This window comes from Stegodyphus dumicola, chromosome 3 (assembly GCF_044657685.1).
Source record: "Stegodyphus dumicola isolate Sdum_Otavi_A_Nest chromosome 3, ASM4465768v1".
NCBI classification, from domain to species: Eukaryota; Metazoa; Arthropoda; class Arachnida; order Araneae; family Eresidae; genus Stegodyphus; species Stegodyphus dumicola.
Window position 1 is genome coordinate 249,680,705 of NC_140770.1, and position 25,343 is coordinate 249,706,047.

A 25,343-nucleotide genomic window follows, 5' to 3' on the forward strand; every position below is an offset into this window, starting at 1 on the left:
TTAAAATTTGGTACCTGCCTACTACAGAAGAACATGCTGTTGAATATTTCCACTGTTATGGAATCTTACTGGCCTTAAAAAAATATGTTAATAGCCATGAAATGGCAAAACGTTTAGGCTTCTGCAAAGCGAGTGTCAATTCGAAAGAGAACGTGGTTCGAGGGTTCTACTATTTCATTTCTGACTGCAGCCCAATTCATTTATAATTGGCACGGAGAACTGACGACTATTGAACGGGGAAAAGAGTAATTACAGTTAAGTGACAAAACTGTTATAAATTGAAATAATTACCCGAGAGAAATTTGCACACACAGCCTTTTATCAAGGCCAAAGAAAAAAAATCGGAGGGCCTAACCACATTGTGGAAATAGATGAGACCCTTTTTGAAAGCGGAAAAAATCAAGCTGGAAGAATACACCCCGAGCGATGGTTGTTTGGAGGCATTCAGATTGGCGCCGCCTCTTGCGGTCGACGGGATTTTCCATAAGTACCCAGTTTTTATAATAAACCTCTTTATATCAGATAAATTGTCAATTACAAGTCAGGAACCATATTAAAAAATGCAGTGTTACAGTTACAAAATACAGGACAATATTAAATCGATAAAAGCTTATTTTAAAATTTTATTAGAACACATAATACATTCCCTGCAATATAAAATACCTAGATACATGGATATCTAGATATATTAACATGTAGACCAAATCCAATTAGAAATACAGAATAATAATGTTTACTATAATATATAGTAATTAGATATATGAATATTTTACTTACCAAAACATGCCACACATTCTCATTAACCCCTTCAAAAGAACAAAATCGAATGCTGACTCCAAGTAAGCCCTGGCCACCCCATGTATTTGAAGGTGTAATTTCTACATCTCGAACAGTCTGTGTTTTTGTACTGTACACAGTCATACGCAAAGGCCTTTCAATATTTGCTTTTAAGATTTCCTTCAATGTATCATTATCTTGATTCTATAAATATTAAAAATTTCAGCTTATGAACAATCAACAACAAAAAAAAAAAAAAAAAAAAAAAAAATACAACATACAGCACATATTTCTTACACCAGAAATTAAATTTTCAATATGCCAATGTCTGCACTTATTTATAACACTTTGATTTTCTGCTTAATAGTCACTAATTAGCAAATATGGCCAACAGCAATAAATGTGGTAGCCTATTTATACTGCGTCACTGAATAGCTGTGCAATGCTAATATAATACTTAATGCCATATTTCTGCAATACTGCAATGTTTTTTTGAAGTAAAAACTTTAGATTAATTGCACAAATCGGGCAATAGTCAAAGACTTGTGCAGATTAAACATTATATATATTATTTTCACAATATATAAAATAGTTTTCTTTTCGTGAAGTTTTATGTATTGTAACAGTTGCCACCATCTATTTAGATTTCTTACCAATGTACAAATATATTTCAAGGTGCCCCTTGGCTATGTATAAAACTAATGCTGCTTTTTAGCCCAATTTAAAATTTTACACTACAGTGTATTCTTTGTTCCACTTGATATATGTATTCCTGGTGCTTTTCTGATATCAGGACTAGGGTAAAAATATATTTCAAGGTGTCCCTTGGAGAAAATTTCCAATTTTTGTCCTGCAAGACACAATTTCAAGATGGTCGCTACACAAAACCAAAATAACAAGTCAAAGAATTGCACAAACTCTGTGTCCATGTACACATCGATCTACTTTCCCTTAAATACACATCAGAGAATTGCATAAACTCAGCACTGCACACTTCCTTGACTTTGTCCATGTACACATCAATCTATTTTCACTTTAAAAAAAAAATCAGAATGATGACATCATGTAATATTAAACCAACGTTACTCATTGCCAAAACTGAGAAAAATTTGTAGCCGATTGAAGCTCAATAAGTCACACCCTGAAATAATATAAAAAAGGTAATCATAAACATGTTATCACACATATGCACAACAAAAAGAAAATATCGACTTACCATATTTAGAAATTTCTGTGTCTTCAGTCTGCGACACGCAAAATTCCTTAACAGCACCCAAAAACTTTCTAAAATTATCTCAACTAGAATATGCATACTGCCATCACCCCATAAATTAACGAAAATAAGAGTAAAAAATATCCTCCATAGTGCTTTATTGTTGGTGGCATTTTTGCATGAAACGATCTTACGACAAAGACATCTGAATGATCTTCCTGTTCAACCATATGCACTTATTTTGTACAAACAGGACACTTCATAATGACCACTTAGTAAATCTTCATTTACACACCAATCAATTAATGTTTTTTCCCCAACTGTACAGAAATTTCACATTAATCTCACCACATAAGTCATTTTATGGTGTGCAGAACAAAATAAGCAACCTACTCTTTAACTGACATCCCAATGTTCAAATAAGCCTTTACAAATATTTTAGCCATTGGTCAAACTCGCAGCAATCACATAACCAATTATATCATAATAGGGTTTCCATAACATTCAACTATTCAGGTTACCCTAAATTGAACAACAATTTGGCGATAAATGAAACTACAACTTTACAATACTCTAAGGGGCACCCTAAAATATAGATTAACCCAGGATAGGATTCAGAAATGTTTGTATGTATGTCTGCATGTAGTGTGTATATAGTACATGCACACATATATGTATTTGCATACATACATTTCTCACTCTGCTCCTGATAACAGAAAAATACCTTAATGGCAATAAAATTATTATAAGCATATAAAGTTTAAAAATTCAACTGCAAAAATTTCAAACAAAAAGGACAAGTCTAAGAATATATTTCTGTACTCATTCCATAATAAGACATTGCACTATCAGTGTAAACTCAGTAAAAATACACTCTTTTATGATTTACGTTTCAAGTTTATAATTTTACGCTTCTCATAATAAGTATAATATATGGCCTTATTCAACTGAAACATTTAGCGATCATTAGTCATGATACGTCAATAGTTCGGATTGGGTTTGCTGTTTCGGTATTAATTGAAACACAATGATCAGTCTAAGCTCTCGACCTATCGTTCTCGTAGTGATCCCACCGAACCCATCATTCCACAGCAAAAATGATTGAATAAATATGGTGGCTGTGTTTTTTGTGCTTTCACGAAGACAGAATTCACGTGAACAAGATACTTAGAATTAAAGGCAATCCTTTAAAATCTACTGGATGGGCAGCAATTTATATCAAAGTATAAGATGTATAAGGATCCTAGCAAGGGGAGCTGACTCATCATCTGTGATGTATCCAAATGAAGCACACTTGCTGCTAGTCAGTGGAGTATCAAGCATAACTGGCGCATGGGGCAAAATAACTTTCTGGCGCCCCCCCCCAAAAAAAAACTTTTACAGTAATAATGATGCATAGAATATATTAAGTAATAAGAAAATAATGCAAATGATAATAAAAGTCTGAATCTGCCATAAAATACTCTAAAATATATTAAGAATAGTCACTACCTAACTACACTAGCATTGAATTTGGAAATGTATCTGTGTCGGAGATTCAGTTTCTTTTCTACTACGGAGTAACATCTTGCACACTGCTCAAAACAATTAGGGGATATTGCAAGTTCAGTATGAAATAACCATAGAATCAACAACCTCTTTAACTAAAGGAAATAGAAGAGATAATAAAGGAAAATTATAACGTTTACAAAGTTGGAAATATGCAAGTTTAGTATGTGGCGTCAAAAACTATGCATTTTAGAAAAGAAGTAAGGAGCGACCTGCAGCATTCCTTTTGTAGTAGGAGATCAAAAACAATTGACACTTGTTTACTGCTTTGTAGCAGTGACCATACGATGCCTCAGCAAGATGACTTATTTGAATTGTAATTTAATTTAGTTGAATCGATAACCAGGAAGGCCATCAGTCGTTTACAGGAGAGTCAAATGCAATCCATTGTAGCAGAAGCACTAGGAGTTTACCAAAATTTCATTTTCAGGATATGGAATCAGTTTTGGGAAAATGGATATGTTTGAGAAAATCGGAACAGTCATGTTATCGTTTTAAAATAAAAAGCGGAAGCTATACGTGCTTTTTGCTAAAAAAATAAAGATATATCTCTATTTTAGGGAAATAAGTGATCGGAAAGAACGTTTTGTATGAGGAGATATTTGGTTGATGTATTGCAAACATTTTATTACACATTTTATCAGACAAATAAAGAAAATTATATTACAATAATTATTAATTTTAAATATATTTTCTAGAAATCTATCAAAACAAAAACTGAAATTTTCCAAAAAAATCTTGCTTGGAGACCATTTGGCGACCGGGGCATCATAGACACCCTTGCTACACCACTGTTGCTAGTAGACACTGACTTAGCATTGTGTTGTTTACATCTGTACTGATGGACTGTGACCTAATTCCAAGAAATATACGTGGATTCACTGCATCAAATTATTCATATCTTGTAAAAATTTACTTTAGTATGTTCTGTTTCCAAAAAAGGAAGAAATACGAAGAAAATGAGTAATTAATTCTCATTGACTGGAATGGATTCTGAGCACAGGGGCATACGCTTTTGAAGTAAGTACAGCTTCGTATGTTTTCATATATTGTTAAAAAAATAAGTGTTGATGTTTCAGCATATGTCTATTTTCATTCAAGTATTAATGAAAAATTGATTTACATGTACAAAATGAATTGCAGAATGTATCTGTGTAACCAACACACATACTGTGAATGCCTATGTGAATTTTTTTATCGCCAACAGATAGTTTAAAGAATTACATTTTACATTTGATTTCAACTTTGTGCATGATTAGAACTATGAAATGCACTTTTTACTTAAATTTTACTGCAGGATTCATGGTTTAAAATTGTATGTTATTTTTTTACCATTATATTATCGCCAAATCTATCAGTTGGCCCCTATGTAAAACAAAAGTAAACATCAAATAATATGATTAAAATTGTTCATTCTATAATGTTCCCTTTAAAGCAATATAAATATATAGCATTTATATTCCTTTTGAAAAAGGTAAGCATCAATTTAAGTATTTAACGAATAATTTTGACTGTATTTCCAGCTCCTTCATTTAACTGCAATTCTTTGTTAATTTATTTCCAATGTATGAACATAAATACGTTTTAAAATGCTGTACAAACTTAGTCTTTCATTCTTAATTTAGTTCAGTTTTCATATAAGAATTAAAATCTATCAGACAATTGCCTTCTTAATGTGTAATTAAAATAATTTAATAATATTTGTTACTGTAATTTAATACTTAAGATTTTAATGTTTTCAGAAACTTTCTAAATCAAATTTATTTTTGTCTGACACTGCATCAATGGAGCCAATAATAAATCTGTTTTGTCATTCCCTGCTAGAATTTTTAATGAAAAACTTATTACTGATGTAAAAGAATGAATAAATAATATTTACTTGGTAATCAGTGTCTTAGCTATTGCAATAACTTAAAGGGCTTCTTTTTGTTTCTTAAGTTGCATAATTTATTTTCATAACTTCTTGTCATCTTTATGTTATCAAATAAATGTTAAAGGCATATTTCTAATCAAATATTCTTCTTTCATAGCTTTTTTCCAGTATGCATACATAACTTACTTGACCTATATTTTTCACATGTTAATGGAATGTGTCTTTTAGGTTAGCTATTTTCATAAAAGAATTAATATAGAATGCTGCTCTTCGAAAACCTTTCATAGATAAAACTTTGAAACAATAGTAATGAAAAGCCAAAGAGGGTACACCAAAACTGAATTCCAACCCTAAAGAACAGTTTCAACATGGCTGACGACTCAGCCTGCATCTCTACGAGCTTTATCATTGGTTACTTTGAAAGCAACGCAACTTCTGACCACATGATAAACAGCATTGTGCATAAAGTAACTTCTGGCAATCCCTACCAGTAACACTCTTTTCAGAAGTGATCACTAATGTTCGATGTAACGATCATTATTTGAGTGATCATCAGTGTTTCAATTGAATGAGGCTGTTTATGTGAGTATCGTTTGCTTCATTTTATTGTTGCAAACAGCGTAAATTTCTTTTGTTTTTCCTTTAGTTTTGAACTTTATGTTTGGCAACAGGATAATTGATTGATAGAATTGTATTTGTGACAGCCATGTAGAATGGCTCGCTTATTTTGTATCAATTATTTCGCATTGCTGACATCTTATTTTTAATTAGTGCAATGAAATAAAAGTGAAGGAATACAGTCCATAGTGATTATTATTATTATTATTATTTTTTTGTGAAACATATTAAAGAAAGATCATTTACTATTGTCAAAAGTCTAGCCGGAGTGCTAGTGAAGATAGTAACTGTTCTAAGTGCATTGTAACAATGCAAATATGCATATTGGTTGGTGAAAAATTACTCCACTTAGTGAGGTAAGTGGATTTTGAACATTTATATTCTACTAAAAATCATTTATAACTGATTTTAAGAACAATGTTGTAATACAGCATAGAAAAGTGTTTCGATTTCATTTTAATGATAGTGTGATTTAAGAACAATTTCTGTTTCTGAATTGATCAATTATGAGTGAACTTATAACTTTTAAAACAAAAAGAACTGCTTTACGCAGGTGTGTTACTAATTATGTAAAGAAAATTGAAACTATTTTAACTGCAGATGAAATTAATTTAATAGAACTAGAGGAATGTGTCGAATTATTAAAACAAAAAGAAACTGAGTTAAGGAAGCTTGATTCTGAAATCGAAAGTTTAATTACAGATACTAAAGAATTAGAAAACCAAATAGATAATGTTCAGGAGTACACAGATAAAATTTATTTGTGGAAATTTAAAGGTGAAAAAATATTAAAAAATCAAAATAGTAAAAATAATTCTAATAGTGTAATTTCAGAATAGGTTCTTGACAATATTAAATTACCCAAGTTAACATTACCGACTTTCGGTGGTAATATTACAGAATGGATAGCTTTTAAAGATCTTTTCAGTGCTTGTGTAAGAAATAATACAAATTTATCTAATGCTCAAAAACTGCAATTGAAGGCTTCGTTGAAAGGTGAAGCATATCGCATTATTCAAACCATTCAAATTTCGGATTGTAATTTTGAAATAGCATGGAACCTGTTAGGCAAAAGATATTCAAATAAGAGAGAACAAATTTTTGCATATATTAAATGTTTTCTAAACTTACCAACTATTCAAAATGAATCAGCATTTGCTATTTTAAATTTAATTGACAATATTAATGAAGTAATTCGTTCTTTAGAAGTATTGAATCAAACCATTGATAATTTTGGTGACACTTTAATGACTTATCTAATTTTGCAAAAATTAGACCATTCTACAAAATTATAGTGGGAATGTCGGTTAAAATGTAATGAGATTCCAAAACTTACGGCTTTAATTGAATTCCTATAAAACTATGCAAGAACACTTCAAAACAGCAAATCAACAAGCAATAAGGTACCTAAATCTGTGTTTCAAAATAAGAATAATGTTCTGGTTGCTACTTTGGGTTGTGGTTATTGTAAAGAAGATCATACTTTAGCCAAATGTTCAAAATTTCTAAATTTATCGGTTAAGCAAAGAATAGAATCTGTAAAATCTAATCGTTACTGTTTTAATTGTTTATCTAATATGCACTTGCTCAAAAAATGCAAGAGTTTAAATACATGTCAATATTGCTTAAGAAGCATCATAGTATTTTGCACATTGTAAATAATTCAAAGAATAAAACTCAGTTAAACAGTATACACTCACTACCAATAAGTATTTGGACACCTGTGATAGAAAAGAAAAACTAACTTTATTCAAAATTAATAGTTGGTAGAGCCTCCACGAGAAGTAATTATGCAAGAACACTTTAAAACAGCAAATCAACAAGCAATAAGGTACCTAAATCTGTGTTTCAAAATAACAATAATGTTCTGGTTGCTACTTTGGGTTGTGGTTATTGTAAAGAAGATCATACTTTAGCAAAATGTTCAAAATTTCTAAATTTATCGGTTAAGCAAAGAATAGAATCTGTAAAATCTAATCGTTACTGTTTTAATTGTTTATCTAATATGCACTTGCTCAAAAAATGCAAGAGTTTAAATACATGTCAATATTGCTTAAGAAGCATCATAGTATTTTGCACATTGTAAATAATTCAAAGAATAAAACTCAGTTAAACAGTATACACTCACTACCAATAAGTATTTGGACACCTGTGATAGAAAAGAAAAACTAACTTTATTCAAAATTAATAGTTGGTAGAGCCTCCACGAGAAGTAATTACAGCGTGGACCCTCCGGGGCATACTTTCCACAAGTCTTTGTATGACAGCTAATGGTATTTTCTTCCACTTGGCTTGGAGAAGACATAGAAGTTCTTTCACCGATTTTGCACGGGTAGTGCACCCCTGAATTCGGTGATGCAACTCGTCCCAGAGGTTCTCGATAGGGTTCAGGTCTGGACTCTGGGCAGGCCAGTCCATTCGATGAACTCCATTGGCACCATACCAAGCCTTGGTTAACTTCGAAACATGACAACTGGCATTGTCGTTCTGAAAGTAACTGCGTCCAACCTGTAAAAACTGCCCCAACGTAGGAAGCATATTGTCATCCAAAATAGTGCAGTAGGCATCGGAAGTTGATCTTGCCATGAATGAGGACCAAGGGTTCCAGCCCATACCAGGAGAAACACCCCCAGACCATAATTCCACCTCCGCCGAACTTGACTGTTGGCATAATGCATTCTGGCAGGAGACATTCTCCAGGTAGAAGCCAAACCCAGACCCTGCCATCCGAACGGTAAAGGGTGAACCTTGATTCGTCACTCCAAAGAACCCGTTTCCACTAATCTACGGTGCAATTTCGATGTGCTTTGCACCACATTAACCGAGCAGCGCGGTTAGACATTGTGATCAAAGGCTTATGGGCAGCAGCACGACCATGAAAACCAAGCAGATGTGCTTTCTTGCGGATGGTATTCATTGAAACAATACTCCCGGATGCCTGTTGAAACTTCTCGCAGATGAGGGCCATCGGTTGAGTGTGGTTCTTCCGAATTTCTCTGGACAGCACTCGTCGGTCTCTATCTCCCAGTTTCGTTGGTCTGCCGACTCGGGGCACATTCCGACAATCACCGCTCAGCTTCCACTTCTTAATCACATAGGCCACTGTTGATTTTGGGTACTTCAGATCGCTAGATGTGTCCCTTAAGGATCGACCACATTTGTGATACTCGATAATTATACCTTTCTCGAAATCAGAGAACTCCGAACTGCGAGGCATCTTGCATACGACTAAAGCCGATGCTGTTTACACAATATATACCGGCGGAGTCCGTGACGTACCTTAGGACCGCAGATATCATTTGCATAGGTGTCCAAATACTTAATGGTAGTCAGTGTATCTCCGCCTACACAATCTATCCCTAAAAGAGATGAATTAACGAATCCTAAGGATGTTTCAGCCACAGTTTGTGCCTCTCATTATGATTCAAATGCAAAAAGTAATCAAATCAGTCACATTTTATTGTGTACTGCTTTAATAAAAGTTCGAATTTCTGAACAACAATTTGTGAAGTGTAGATGTTTATGTCATTTAGAGATCATTTATTTCAAGGGATTGTGTGAAGAAATTAGGATTATGAGTGAAAGATAATTCCATTTCTGTATCATGTCTAGGAGAATTTAATAATAAATAATGGGGAAGTCGATTTAGTATTCACTTTTCATTTTAAAAGTGATATTCGTGTATCAACATCAGCGTTTATACTGGACAAGGTGACAGATAACATTCCCTATGTATCTTTGCCATCAATCATCTTCGATAACTTCAGTGATATACAATTAGCTGATCCATTATTTTACAAGTCGCAACCAGTTGACATTTTATTTAGAGTAAATGTATTTCTGCATTTAATGACGGGAGAAATTGCCAAACGTGGTCCTGATCTACCATTTGCGCTACATTCGAGGTTGGGATGGATAATTTCAGGTACTACAAATTTTGAGCCAGTATATGTAAATCATTTGAATACAAACACAGATAAGTTAGTAAATTCTTTCTGGGAGTTAAAAAAGTTTCCAAATGTACAACCTTTAACAAATGAAGAAAAACTTTGTGAAGAACATTTTAAAAACACGCATTTTAGAGACACATCAGGTCGTTATTCAGCTACATTACCATTCAAACATAATAGAGATATTCTAGGTGACTCCCGTGAAATGGCGCACAGAAGATTTCAATACTTGGAAAAGAGGCTGTTATCTATGAAAGAAATTTACAACCAGTATATTCAGTTTATGAAAGAGTACTTTTCACTAGAACATGTAGAATTAGTGCCCGTCACAGATTATGAATTAGAGAATAAACACTATTATATCCCACATCACTTCGTGTTGAAGGACTCTAGCTTAACAACAAAATTGAGAGTTGTTTTCGATGCGAGTGCTAAAACAACCACAGATGTTTCTTTAAATGATACACTAATGATAGGCCCAAAAATACAAGATGACTTAATTTGTATTTTACTAAGATTTAAACTTCATAACATTGCAATAACCGCTGATATTAAAATGATGTACAGACAGATAAAGGTTCAGAAAAAAGACAGAGATTTTCAGAGAATATTATGGAGAGATAGCCCGTATAAACAAATACAAGTTTGTTGTTTGAAAACAGTTACATATGGAACTGCAGCTGCTCCATATCTTGCAACCAAAGTTTTGAGTCAGTTAGCGATTGATGAAGGATTGAACTTTCCAAAGGCAAGGAATATAGTTTTAAGAGATTTTTATGTTGATGATATGTTAAATGGTGTAAAAGATAGTTCGGAAGGTATGGCATTGATAGATGAATTGCAACAACTGCTAAAATGGGGTGGCTTTGAGCTTCACAAATGGTCGACAAGTGAACCGTCATTGTTAAAAACCTCTGGCTTAACAAATACAGATAGTGACAATATCCAGCATGTAATAGAAGACAAAACATTGAAAGTTCTGGGATTGGAATGGCATCCGGACAATGATGAATTCAAATGTAATGTCGGTGTAATAGAGTATCAAAGTGTTCCGACTAAAAGGATTATTTTGTCATTCGTAGCAAAGATATTCGATCCATTGGGGTGGATAGCTCTGTTTGGTAATTCTCGCTAAAATGATCCTTCAGCAATTGTGGAAATTTCAATTATCATGGGATGATCGTGTAACAGAAAAGATTGATCGAAATTGGAGAAATCTATGTAGAGAAGTTAAACTTTTGAATTCTATAAATATAGCTAGGAAAATTGTGCTACCTGATTATTTTCAATGTGAACTTCATGGATTTTGTGATGCATCTGAAAGGGGTTATGCAGCAGTTATTTATATCAAAACTTGCAATAACTCTGACCTTAATGTTAAACTTGTAACAGCTAAAACTCGTGTAGCACCATTAAAATCTATTACGATTCCAAGACTGGAATTATGTGCAGCAGTGTTATTGGCACGCTTGATTCAGTCTGTAAAAGCTGCATTAGTTATAAATTTTGATTTAGTGCAAGCTTGGAGTGATTCACAAATCATGTTGTCATGGCTAAGGTCAGATCCTAAAAAATGGCAAGTATTCGTATCCAATAGAGTTTCTGAAATACAATCCATCTTACCACCTGAGAACTGGAGTCATGTTGATGGAAAGGAAAATCCAGCTGATTGTGCTTCACGTGGATTATTTCCTGCAGAACTATTATCTCATCAATTGTGGTGGAATGGTCCTTCTTGGTTAAAGTGCAGTGAGATTGCCTTGTCTAAAAATATTCTTATAGATGAAGAGGCATTACCAGATGCACGTAAAACAGTCTCATTTGTAGTTTCTGAACCTGTACAGGAACTTGCTATTATATCAAATATATCTTCATTTCCAAAGTTACAATGCATATTTGCTTGGATATTAAGATTCATATCAAATTCTAAAGTAGCATATCTAGAAAGAAATATGTCTTTTTTATCTAGTAATGAAATTCGAGCTGCAACTTTCTGTATTGTCCGAATAATACAGCGATTTTACTTTTTTAAAGAAATTCAATGTTTGTAGTTGGGAAAGGACTTACCTACAAACAGAAACTTCCTTAGCTTGTGTCCAATTTTAGATGACAACAAAGTGTTACGTATAGGAGGAAGACTGAAAAATGCGCAACTATCAGAAAATGAAAAACATCCAATCTTATTACCTTCAAAACACAATCTGACAGAAATCATAATTAGACACTTTCATGTCAAATACCTACATGCAGCACCAGAACTTCTTCTATCTTTAATTAAGACAGCAATTTTCTATCATAGCTGCTAGATCTGCTATCCAAAAAGTAGTAAGACCTTGTATCACGTGTTGCAAACTTAGAGCTAAAACTGGAAGTCAAATAATGGCTGATCTACCGGAATCTAGAGCAACACAATCGCAACCATTTCATCGAACTGGAATAGATTTTTTTGGACCGTTCATGATTAAACATCGTGCAGGGCGTGGAAATATTACGTATGCTTATTTGTGTTTTGTAATCAAGGCAGTACATCTTGATGTGGTAGAAGATTTGTCAACAAAGACATTTTTAAGTGCATTGAAATGATTTATTGCAAGAAGAGGGAAACCATTTGATATTTATAGTGACTGCGGTACTAACTTTAAAGGTGCAGACAAAGAAATCAAAAAATGGTTTTTGCAATGTAAGCAAAATCAAGAAATTCACAAATTTTTGTCTTTAGAGGAAATAAAATGGATATTCAACCCGCCATCATCTCCCCATTTTGGTGGACTATGGGAATCAGCAGTAAAGCCAATGAAATTACATCTAAAAAGGACTGTTGGTGATACTGTGCTGACCTATCCGGAATTTCAGACCTTGATAACGCAGGTTGAGGCTTGTATCAACTCTAGGCCATTGTGTCCAACATCGGCTGATCCAAATGATTTAACTGCATTAATACCTGGTCATTTCCTAATAGGAATGTCTTTAACTGCCATACCTGAAACAGACCTAAATTATAGTTCCTTCAATCACCTTGACAGATGGCATGTGAGACAGTTTATTTTTCAGCACTTTTGGAATAGATGGAGTCGAGAATACCTGTCTCAGCTTCAGCAAAGACCTAAATGGCAAAAAAGTCAAAACAATTTAGAAGTCAATGACTTAGTCCTCATAAAAGAAGACAATCTTCCGCCTCTTAAATGGAGGTTAGGGAGAATAATTGCTGTTCATCCGGGCTCAGATCATAGAGTCAGAGTTGTTAGTATTAAAACTTTTCATGGTGTCATAAAACGATCAGTCGTGAAATTGTGTCCTCTTCTTATTCAGACTAAAAACTATGAACTGCTTCGCATATAATATTTTGTATTATTTTTTTTATGTTTATCTTTTATTACAGACTAAGAAGTTTCAAAATGCTCCAACTGTTAAAATCCCCTGGGATTTCAACGAGTGCCAGGATGTTTATGTGAGTATCGTTTGGTTCATTTTATTGTTGCAAACAGCGTAAATTTCTTTTGTTTTTCTTCCTTTAGTTTTGAACTTTATGTTTGGCAACAAGATAATTGATTGATAGAACTGTGTTTGTGACAGCCATATAGAATGGCTCGCTTATTTTGTATCAATTATTTCGCATCGCTGACATCTTATTTTTAATTAGTGTAATGAAATAAAAGTGAAGGAATATAGTCCATAGTGATTATTTGTTTTTGTGAAACATATTAAAGAAAGATCATTTACTAGAGGCCTTTAAACTGTTCAAAAGGAGATGCCATTATGAGCATCACCAGCAAATGTAATTTCAGGGCCAAGTGTGTCATATATGAATTTGGATGCACTATGGCTGCCTACCACATGTCTTTTCAAACAGAAGATTTAATTAGTATTTTTTGTTGTTACAGGATGTAGCTGTATATCCGTTAGAGTGAAATTTATCTAAAGTAAAGTATATTGACCTTCATTCCTATGCAATGTTTTTATTTTTGGTATTCTGTTTAAGGAGATTCAGTGAGAGGGAGATTCTTGAGCATTGAATTATGTAATGGCTATTTCACTGCCTCAATTGAAATAAACAAATGCAGGTATGTTATGGATGCTTGGGAATACTTTTTTTTCACATATAGAGGTTTTATTTATTTCTCTTGGATTTTTTTACAACCTTAAGACAGACATTTTGTATGGTTTAAGGAAATATTTTTACACTTAAATGGCAAAAGAAAAACAATATTTAACAGAAGAAGAGTATACACAAATCATAAATGTGTTTTTCTTCCATAGATAACAGTAATGCTATTTTTGCACAAATTGAAAGTGACAGTTATAGCACGAACACATTTATTTGGCTATATATACTTATTTGAGGTATGTCAAAAACTATACACGCTGGTTTTCATGAAAGAGATTTTTTAATAATTTTTATAAATATGGTATATTAAACAAAATCCATAATTGGATGTTTTTGCCATATATATTTATTTCAAATAAGTCAAAAACATATATTACTTGAGAATTAATTAGTTTAAGAAATATTTAAGGAAAATATAATAATAAAATTTTAAAATTAATTCAGAGTATATTTCTCATAATGTACCAAAAACTGGTGCAGTTGGACCACAAATTTAATTTATGCTAATTTTTTTCAAAGTTAGCAGTGTGATATGCCTGTACCCTCAAGGCAATGCATCCAGTTAACACGCTGTCCCGAGAGAGTGAATCAGTGACTCAGCTGTGTATCACAAATGGGTTAAAAGAAACTAATGACAGCTAAGTACAGGGTATTATTTTCAATCAGCATAAAGTGTAACTGTTGATGTCATATTAGGCTTATCAAGCTTTATTTTAAAGAAAAAATTTGAAAAGTTTTTATGCTTTATTTTCTTAATATATATAATATATTATAAAATATGGAAGTTCAAATTATTCTGTTGTCAAAATATATTGTGTTCACTTTACCTTCGATTTAAATCCACAGAACTTAGTGGTACTTTAATGGAACATATAATGTTTAGAACACTAACAAGGCACTAACAATTTTAAGCCATTGCTGCTAAAAACCTCATCAAAATTATTTCAAGATAATATTTAATAAAAGGACTTTTTCTTACATGATAATTGATTAGAGATATTTAATACAGAAATAAATTGTTTTTAAGGGGGATCTAACTTTTACAACTAACTTTTACATTCAAATAATGAATTATAAAGAATAGTTAAATAAAAATTTAATAAAAATGAAAAGACAAAATGTTCACAAACCAAGCGTGTGTTTCCAACAGCTACGATAAAATCAAAAAATGCTTCTAAACCAGCTTTAGAACCAGGAGAATTATCCTGAACCTGTAAAAGAAAAATTCAGATTTAATTTCTATTACGATTAAACAATACAAAAAGAGGAGTTTGGAATAATCGGAGAAAGAAAGATTGTTTTCAGAAGACAGCTGCCCTGTTCAAGCACATATTAAGTAAAAAGAAGAAATTAGTCAATCATGTAATTAAACAAGCACATTTCAGAAAAAGAATAAAGTTTTAAAATTTATAATTATAAAAAAATATGCGATACTATTTCTTCATATATTAAAAAAGAGGGGAAGAAGAAAAGAATTACGTTAATCTTTTAAAATTCTACATTCATTTGAGTATACAATTTGGTTAATTACCATGCAGAAGGACTGACTTCAGCTAGCAATATGATTAACACCTGATAACTAATTTGTACAGTTGGGAGAAGAGAATAAAATTATGACCATAGTTGCTGCCAAAAGTTAAACTTTCAAGAAAGTCTTATGTGTATTTACAACCTGGTGAGAGTTAATGTAAAGAAGCTACAGTACATTTCAAAATTGTAAGAAAATGTGTTAAGCAACATAAATTTTACAACTCAGTCCAATTCCAGGTAATTTCACGGTTTTTTAGACTGAAAATTAAACTAAAATGATGTTTTTGAATCCGATATTCAATGGAAATAGCGAACAGTATTCAATGGTTTTAAAGACACGGACTTCCACAGCACTTGCAAAATATGGAAAACCTGATAGGATTACACTCATAAAAAGACTACTTTTAAAAAGATAACAGTAATAAATAAATAATTTAAATTACAATAAATAAACAAATATAGAATTCATTTTTTCATCAAATCCAAGAACATTCTGATAGCTCTCTTATCTAATGTTTCTAAAACAGCATACCTAGTATTCATATGAGAATATATGAAAAAATAAGATACTGAGAATATGAGAGTTTACTAGGATATGCATTAAACTGTTCTATTTCAATGTGAAAATTGTGCACTTATGATTGCATCTAACAAAAACTGGATTTGATTATTTGATTCCAACAAAGTATAGTATAGATGTCTATCATTGTGGAAAAGCTGCCTTTGTGGAGAACTTCTTAAAAGGACCTGGCCAGTATTTACAGCATTCATTAGAAAAATGAATGAAGACATAAATACAATGTCTATAAATATAATGAGTCTTGAAAAATTTTATATCATATGCTGCAAATGATAACTACCATTCTAAAGCTTCGAGTAACATCCATTCATATTCCAGCATGTGTACTTGGTTTCATGTCAAACATTTTCCCATTATTGTTGGTCTGAAGCTGATAACACAATAAAGATACAAGAAATGACAGCAACTGTCATGTCTACCTTAATATGAAGTTCGATCAAACAGTAATGCACAATCTACTGTAGCTTAACAATAGTGAGCACTAGATAAATGAAATTTTGTTGGGAAAAATATTTCTCCTTCATAACCTAACTTTTTACTTTCTGTTGCTACTGGTAAGCCACCATGGATTATTCTTACTACACGAACATGCAGCGCCTGACTTTGACGGCTCTACAAATTCAGTAATATCAATCGATAGTAAACTGTTGTCACCATCTACACAGGCATCACAATGATTATAAGTAATGCAAACTAATAGCGTTAGAGATTTTAACATCCAAAGACTGATAGCCAAGACTAGACACAACCAAGTAAACTGTCAGTTATCATCACAAACCATGAAAACACAAAATCATTGAGAAACTCATCCAAAACAATATGTACATTACTATGAGATTTATCAGAGTAGACAGGTAAGGTAAAATGATCAGTGTTAATTCTAATCCAGCAATTTGGACAGAGCAAAATTTGTCCTTGCTGGGTTATACAATTGTTGACATGATATACGATGCAAATCAGGAAGAAACACGAGATGTTTTGTGGTTTCTCAGGTAGCCATTCAAAATGCTTCTATGGAGTCATGTGTAGTACAACTTGGTTGCTTCATTTCAATTTGGAAAGAAAAGAGCAATTGACAGAATGGTTTCATTTGGTTTACTTAATTATGGCAAAGCACACTAGGGCTATCTGTCTAAGGATAGGGATGCCTTCGTGGGGGACTTTCTAGAGAAAACTGGCTCAAATGCACGTTACACATCGGGAAAATGATGAAAACGTCCATGCAGCCAGGCCGTTCACGGGATTCGGACCTTGGACCGAACTACCTGTGTTCAGCGACCTTACCGCTTGGCCGCTGGTGAGGCCCCAATTGACAGAATGCACACATACCAGGGATATACCAAGGATGATACTAATGGTTTATCTGATGGCACTTCAAAAACAAACATAATGTGTTTTTACTTGTATATTCAAGTCCTTTAATCTGCAGCAATATCAGTACTCTAATTTAGAGAATAAAAGCATTAGTAAAATAATTTAAATCAATATTTAAAATAATTAATAAATAATGAAAGAATAAATATGATTTGTATGAAAAACGGAGTAAAATATGAAAATGGAGTAATAAAAGACTATAACACCATTTGGCATTATGGTTATCCTAGACATCTTGTTTTTACATTTTGTATTTTCCAGTCAGTTTCACTTTCTGCTGATGATCTGCAATAATAATTTTTCAATCATCACAATAAGCAAATTTGGTTAATCTTTGGATTATGGTAACTTGGCGATTTTTTGGCGAAAATTTGGCAACCAACCCTGCTATAGCAACCTGCTAGTTTCTTTTTTTTTTTTTTTTTTTTGACGCTATTTCATTTTCACAAAGTAAAGGCGGTACTTTTCCGTTTCGCCGGCGCAAATCTCGCCAAGCAGACTTTATTGGCGACAACATACAGTATACACATAAAAAATATTAGTTCTAAGAATTCTTTTAAAAAAAGAAGGCGTAAACATTTTAATATTGCTTAAAATTTTATAAAAAGGCAATAAATAAAGTAAATAAATTTGCAAAAAGACATTAATTTAAGAATTTACTATGCTTTCATGGTTCAACATCCTGATTCGCCAGTTCATATCATGTGACCCCAAGCGATCTCATCTCACGTAAACTACTCTACAAAAATCTAATGCTCTCAGTAATTATCTACATTCATTTCAAGTTAAATCTTAATTTGGAACACAAGTTTAAATGCAAGAAATATTTCAATTCGTACGAATAGCTTACTCAGAAATTATGTAAAACTGCAGTGCTTTACTTCGCTAATGCATTCTCATTAGAATGGATGAATTTAACCCTTGACTTTACCTTTTCTATATTTTCGGCTTCGGATAAGTGCTGTGATTGCATCCCAATTGACCTAATTACCAAAAATGGCCTTAGACATAAACTGAACTATCTGATAAAAATTCTATGTATTCTATATGCCAGTATTGTAAGAAACAACCAGTCTGATAAGAAAAAGCTGTGACTTGTTTTGAAAATGATGCGTAAAAGGTTACCAGCGAGAATATTCCGTTTGGCATCAGTTGTACCATTATTGGTGACTTTATCGCTTGCGCCGGCAAACCGGAAAAGTACCGTAAAGGCTTTTTTTTTTTTTTTTTAACTCAAAATTTTTTTTCCAACAATCTGCTAGCCGATTTATGCTTATGCTAGAACTGTGAAACAAAAGTGCTTAATCATGACGAAGATTAGGTGCGAAATTGGTAGAAAGTACAGAATCGCCCACTGCTTGCCGCGTTTCTAAGAATTGCACATACACGGTATCATCTATATACACGTCGACCTATTTTCACTTAAAAAAACATCCCAGAATTGCACAAAAATGGCATTGCGCACACTCGACTTTATCCATGTACACTGCTAAAGTCCTAGCTAGTAACCTTTATAGCCTTACCAAATTGTCGCCAAACTACCTGTTACCATATTCCAAAGATTAGCCGCAAATTTAACTTTAAATTTAAGACATGGCCTGGTTAACTCAAAACCTGGCCCTGGTTAGCTGTAAGTTGATGGCATTATTTTAATATTTTATCATTAATTGGGAGGGAAGGCAATTTTGCAATAGAGTCAACATAAATAGAAAATTTATGGGTTTAATTCTAGTATCCAGCGCACACGGGATTTGGCTACTTTTGGCGACTTTATGATGAGCAATAAAAACAGGACATATATGATTAGTAGTAAACGGGTCATTCAAAGAATATATATAGTTGTACATAGTATATACTTAATATATAGTGTATAGTATATACATAGACGTTGTTTGGGTATGCATATAGTGTATAGTACATAGACATTGTTTGTGTCATTTTTGGTGTTGGCAATAATTTTCAAAATCGCACCAAGGCTACACCATATACTAGGATTTTACCAAATTTATGATAATATTACCATAATTACTTATTTTTAATTCAATAATTCTGATTTCCCAATATTTTTCACTATATAAAAAATCAGTTGTCAAAGCAAAAATTTCATCAATTCCATTCTAAGACTGCCATTAACTTTGTGATAATATACATTATTACATTACAAAATTTTTACAAAACAAATAAATTTAATTAAAGAATAATTTTCAAGTATAATATGCTTCATAGTCAAATTTCAAATATTGAACACTTCCTTATTGGTAGTGAATAAGAATATTTCACATTAAGTAGATAAATAATGCTAAAATTACAAAGATGCAATTCATAATTAAAATTAGAATTATGCTCTAAAATAAATTATTTAAAATGCCTAAAAGTTGGTATATATTAATTTGAATTACCATAATAAGTTTACAATCTTGTAATCACGGTATTCATTTAAGTTATGCAGATATAAAAGAAGCGTAGTCGGCGCTATGATAAGCAGGTGAAATATTCATAACAATTCAAAATCTAAACGATAAGGTGAAACTTTTGTTTTCACACGTAAAATAATAACACTTGACAATACATTTCATATAATAATATAATGAGAACTTCGTATAACAACCATTACAAGTTATAGGAACCGGTTATCAAAACAAGAGACATGTCCGACAATATCGAGCAAAAATACCGGCATAAACAGAATTCGTATTCCAACCAGAATGTAACAATCTGGAAACCATACTTATGTCTGCGTTTCATCACTACACGTGTTATTCACTTAATTTTACAAAACTTATGTCATTTATTTATCAGATAATGAACATATCTGCGTCCCTATACTCACACGTAACACATGGTAACCCTCCGTTCCACCGCCAGGGACTAAGCTACTTTCTCCGCTGCCCATCGTGGGCTCAAAAAATAATTATTGTGCGTTAATATGAGATATTTTTTCAAATTATAACCGATTTCGTAGCCATAAATCTTATTATAAGTTTACGTGGCAAAATCAACAACAGCACTAGTAACCACAGTTGCCATTCAAAAGTTCATTATTTATTGCAATGGTTACAGTTAAAATAAATGCATTTCGTTTCGTTTCACCCGTTTAACCCATTCCCGACGAGTTTTTTTTTTTTTTTTTTTTTTTTGTTTTTGTTTTTGTTTGTTTGTAACATAACAATTTTGGTAGCATAAACTATGAGAAGCGCACACTAGAATGCTAAAACTAAGATGTTATATTTTTAGGAAAATTTTAAATACATTTAGGACCGGGATATATATGTCCCATCAGTCCTGATTAAGGCTGCTCTAGACCTTAGTCCTGACCACTGGAACATATGTGGCCCAGTAGTCTTCAATGAGTAATTTTGTAAAGAAACCAGTGGGATATTGTTCGGAGAACAGCCGGATGCCATCAAGGCTTCTGCAAGAGATACAATGAAATCAAGAAGTGGGGTTTTTCGATGTTATAATTCAATCTATGAGTTCCATGAGTTGACCACTGCGCTCATCAATAGGCGAAAAAATACTTTCTTCCCTGACTTGCAAGATTTTCGATCTAATTCATAGATATTTGCCATTTCATCTGCAAGGTCTACACCCTCATGATTTTGTTTTAGAATTCGATTGCCACAGGACACTCAAATTCTTCTTTGCTTCCATCTTTCATGGTGTGATTTACTTTTGCGTATTTAACTTCTTGGCAATTACTTAGCATCATCACTTCTTTTGAATCAGGCCACCTCGCCCACATTGTTCCATTTTTACTTACGAGAAATTTAGCCTCACCCCTTTTGCTTAGTTCTGTTGCAAAATTAAGAACATCTTTGCGTGTCTTGATGCACATACCGACAGCAGGAAATTTTAGGGTTTTCACCTGGCCCACGCTTGTAAAAAATCGATCAAACGCAAGCATCATGTCTTTTCCTCGGACTGTCTCCATTAGTTTTGATACTACCCGTTCCTACAGTGGCTAATCGCACCGAGGGTGCGAATTGCTAAGAGGCTATTCACACCATCTACGTTCGCGCATGCGCACAATCAGGTAGCAGCATTTTACGCCAACTTCCCTAAGGCAGGCGGTAGCGAGAGCGAAGGGTGTTAACCCTAACCAGCAATTGAAAGGTTCACGAGCAAGAGAATAATTTGCAAGTAATAATTATCAGTTACAAAGACGGGGCCAATCTATATGTATGATAATGTTCAGGAAAGGATTAGATAAAATAGGGATTTAATGATGGTTCTAATTGCAAGCGAGGATGTGTAATTAGTTAAAAAAATTAATGTATTGACAAAAAGGCTACAGAACTTACTTAAATTCTTTTAACAGGGGCTAGAACAGGACTAGGACTTTTTAACAGGACTAGAATAGGGAAATTAGGTGGATGAGAGAGGAGAATAAACCTACATTGTTGACCACCAGTTTAGGAAATATGAGCTTTATGTCCTACAAAGTATTTTTACAAAAGCAATAACTTTTCTGCACAGTTTGCCACTACCAGCCAGCTTCTCGGTGCTGAATTAGCAGGTTAGCATAATAAGTATCTCTTATCGTTATACTATATGGTTTGTAATCAATACACAGTCATCCTTCTCAGTCCCAGAAACTGGTACCCCAAATCTTTCTAATAGATTTCTAGAATCTGAGATTATGAGGTAGGGTATATAGACTGCGTTTCCATAATAAGCTGTCTTGTTTCATTTTTCGCTCACTATGGTGAAACAATGCTTTAAGTTCTGTGAAGAGTTTTAAATAAATTTACATATGATTATAATGGAAAACAGTTCTGTAAAATATTCGACATATATTTCTTCCACTCTGACATTAAGATTCTCAGTATCCATAACCTTTATGGTTGTCATACAGGATATTTTTACTGACTGGTATTTTATTACTGGTGTCCATTTCCATAGCCATCTGAAAAATGTCAGTTGTATAATTTCCATCACATATTTCTCGAATTTAGGGTACATTTCTTCAGTGGTCATAGCCACATTGCTGTACAGTGTAAGATCAAGTAATGCAAATTCGCTAAACATGGCGCAACTCATCTTTTGTCGCTGACATAGGAAGGTCCTATTTCACTCTAATCCTTCAAGTATTTAAGGTTCATTTCTTGAAACCCTAAAAGAAATTCACTCTTTTCTTTTATGGAATTTTATGTGCATAATCTTTAGATGACTAGAGTTTAACCACGCATTCAAGAGTATTTATCTGTGCCGTGCCTACTCTTTTCAAGAATGAAAAAATAACATGTTCGATATTTTTAATATTAACAGAAATGAACGAATGAAAGCATTTAAAAGCCTCATAGAAATAAAATAATAATAATCTACTATTTATGCTTTCCTGTTTTTACTTCGAAATGATTATGCTATCACTTCGCTACGTTTCCTATTTAGATTTTGAGCTAAATGAATACACCTAGTACAATGGTCGAAGCACTTGTTTTTCAAGCACTCGTACAATGGTTGAAGCCCGTCAGTTGTAAATTTGCAATCGGACTGTGTTCGTTTGCGCTCGCTACAGCGAGTAACTGCAATGAGAGCTGAGATAATTGATGACCGTCAGGAGGTAAATGAAGAGATTAAACCCAAGTCCTAGCCAGGATAAAGAACGAATCTTCAGTTTTTGGAGCGACGTGACGTCATAAAATTATTGCCTCTTCGGTGGATAAAAACGGCACGACAGCACTTCAATGCAGATTTTGCCAGTAATCATTAAATTTTCTACCATTTTCGAGTTATGAAGCAGATCGTGGTAGCTCGAAAAACGTTATTATAATGTTGTAATAAAAATTGACTTTATTATTAAAATACTTGTCCTCAAAATGGTTCAGCAAGTTAGCTGCAGTTTTCTGATAGAAATATTTGACATTTTCACAAATACTGTTTTCTGTAAATCTTTACTTGTGCACACTATAAAACAATAACGTAAAATGTCTTAGAAAATGCATATTTCATTGACTATACCAGTGCGTTTAACATTGCAGGAGTAAATTATGTATTAAAACTCAACATGATACTGGAATGTAAGTACAAGGTGTCCGAGGAAATGTACGAGTTTTCACACGTCGTATTCAGAAGATTCAAAGACAATATATAAGATTTAAAGGTTCTAAGCACATTTGATTCTTTGATAATTAAACAGAACAATTGGGGCTCTATTGGCTATGCCTTATTGAAATTATAATAAGCATATCTGAAATTACAATTACTAATCGCGAGTAGCTGAAACTTCGAACTCATTCATCGGCATTAATATGAGATTTTTCGAATTGTAGAAACATATAGAAAAAATAGCAATAATGTATAAGATACGTAACATAGGAAGTTAGAAATGTCCTTTGTTCAATGCGATAGTGTATTTTCCTGTATTTTAATTTATATTAACTATATATATTACTAAAAACGAAATGTGGTTTAAGGTTTTAAGAAAAACATTTATTTGCATCAGAGATATCATTAGTCTCGAAACTTACTTTTTTTGTCCGTCTCAATTTTCAAATAAAAAACATATTGCTAGTAGTGTTACCCCCATGTATTATTATAAAAAAATATAATATAGCAAATATAAAAAATAAGTATAACAACCCTTAGCATTGTATCATAAATTTTAAAAATACGCTATTTATAAATATTTTGTGACTTTTTTGTTAAATTTTATGTGACGTAGGTGACGTTTAATAAATGCAGTTAAAAAGAATAGACAAAAGATTAATAATAATAAAAAGTTTATGTGATCTTATTAAGAAAGTAAATAGAGACATGATGAACTGAGAGAAAGACTGAAAAAATTGGCAGCACTTAACACGGTATCGAGAATTCTAAATAGATGCCGCTTTTAAATTCTGTGATTTAGCTGTTGAACGTTATGCGACCTAACTGGAGAAGAAAGTGATGCCTAATAATTAAGTTAAAAAATACAAAAATAATTATGTAAGTCATCTGGTTAAGAAAATTGAACACTGATTTGATGAAGGAGGAAAAAGTGAAAGAAATAGACAAACGCATGGCAATACTTAGCAAACTATCGAGAATTCGGAAAATTTGCTGCTTTTAAAGATTTTGTGATTTTACTTTCGGATTTTATGTGACGTACAGCAGGAGTAAGTGCAAGAAAAGATTGGCAGCCTGCGAGCTCAGCGTTTAAACTTGTTAAATTAAAATAAGCCCTGTGTTAAATTTAACAATCTAAATTTAAAATCTAAACTCTTTCAGATTATTAGTAAGCCCAGATACTCGGTAGGTTGGAGTGCCGTTGAGAAGTGGCCACCGCCATCTTGGAAATCACGTGAAACTGGAAGTGACGTAGACGGGTTCAAAGTTTCGTTTTATTTTATGGCAATGATAATATTTTTCAAACATTTAATTTTTGTGACAATGACAATTTTTTGTGGCAACGATCTCTTGAACCACGTACTTGGAATGACATCAGTTTTAATTTAGTATTTTTAACTCTTTAATCTGTCATTGTTTTTAATTATTTAATCTATTTTTATTTTTAATTATTTAATCTTTTAAATAGTTATTTTTAATTGATTCTCTTATTTAATTTAATAAATTTTTAATGAATAAATTTTATGTTATTACACCAATTTTAAAAAGATTGGATTCGAACCTGCACCTCTCGCATCGGAGACACAGATCAGCTGTTCTTAACCTTTTGACTAACGCGTACCATCTACACAAAAACTGAAAACCTTTAGTACCACCACTACAAAGTACTATTACCACCACCACTCTTGAACAAAGCTAAGATCTCATAAATTTACGATTGTTAGAGA

General features: G+C 32.7%; 1 protein-coding gene across 2 annotated transcripts in view; it reads right to left on the reverse strand.

The window, feature by feature from the left end:
* Grasp65 (Golgi reassembly-stacking protein 2) overlaps positions 1-20,604 on the reverse strand; it is a 52,847-nt gene extending 32,243 nt beyond the window's left edge. Inside the window, exons 1-3 of one of the 2 annotated variants that reach the window (XM_035377615.2) lie at positions 20,399-20,604; positions 15,215-15,295; positions 778-981 (exon numbers count right to left, since the gene is read on the reverse strand). In XM_035377615.2, coding sequence (XP_035233506.1) covers positions 778-981; positions 15,215-15,295; positions 20,399-20,461 — 348 coding nt within the window. In that variant the 5' untranslated portion in view covers positions 20,462-20,604. Of the gene's footprint in view, positions 1-777; positions 982-15,214; positions 15,296-19,967; positions 20,314-20,398 lie in introns of those variants that run through there. The other variant, XM_035377629.2, reaches the window with a different exon arrangement.
* Between the last annotated feature and the right edge of the window lie 4,739 nt (positions 20,605-25,343).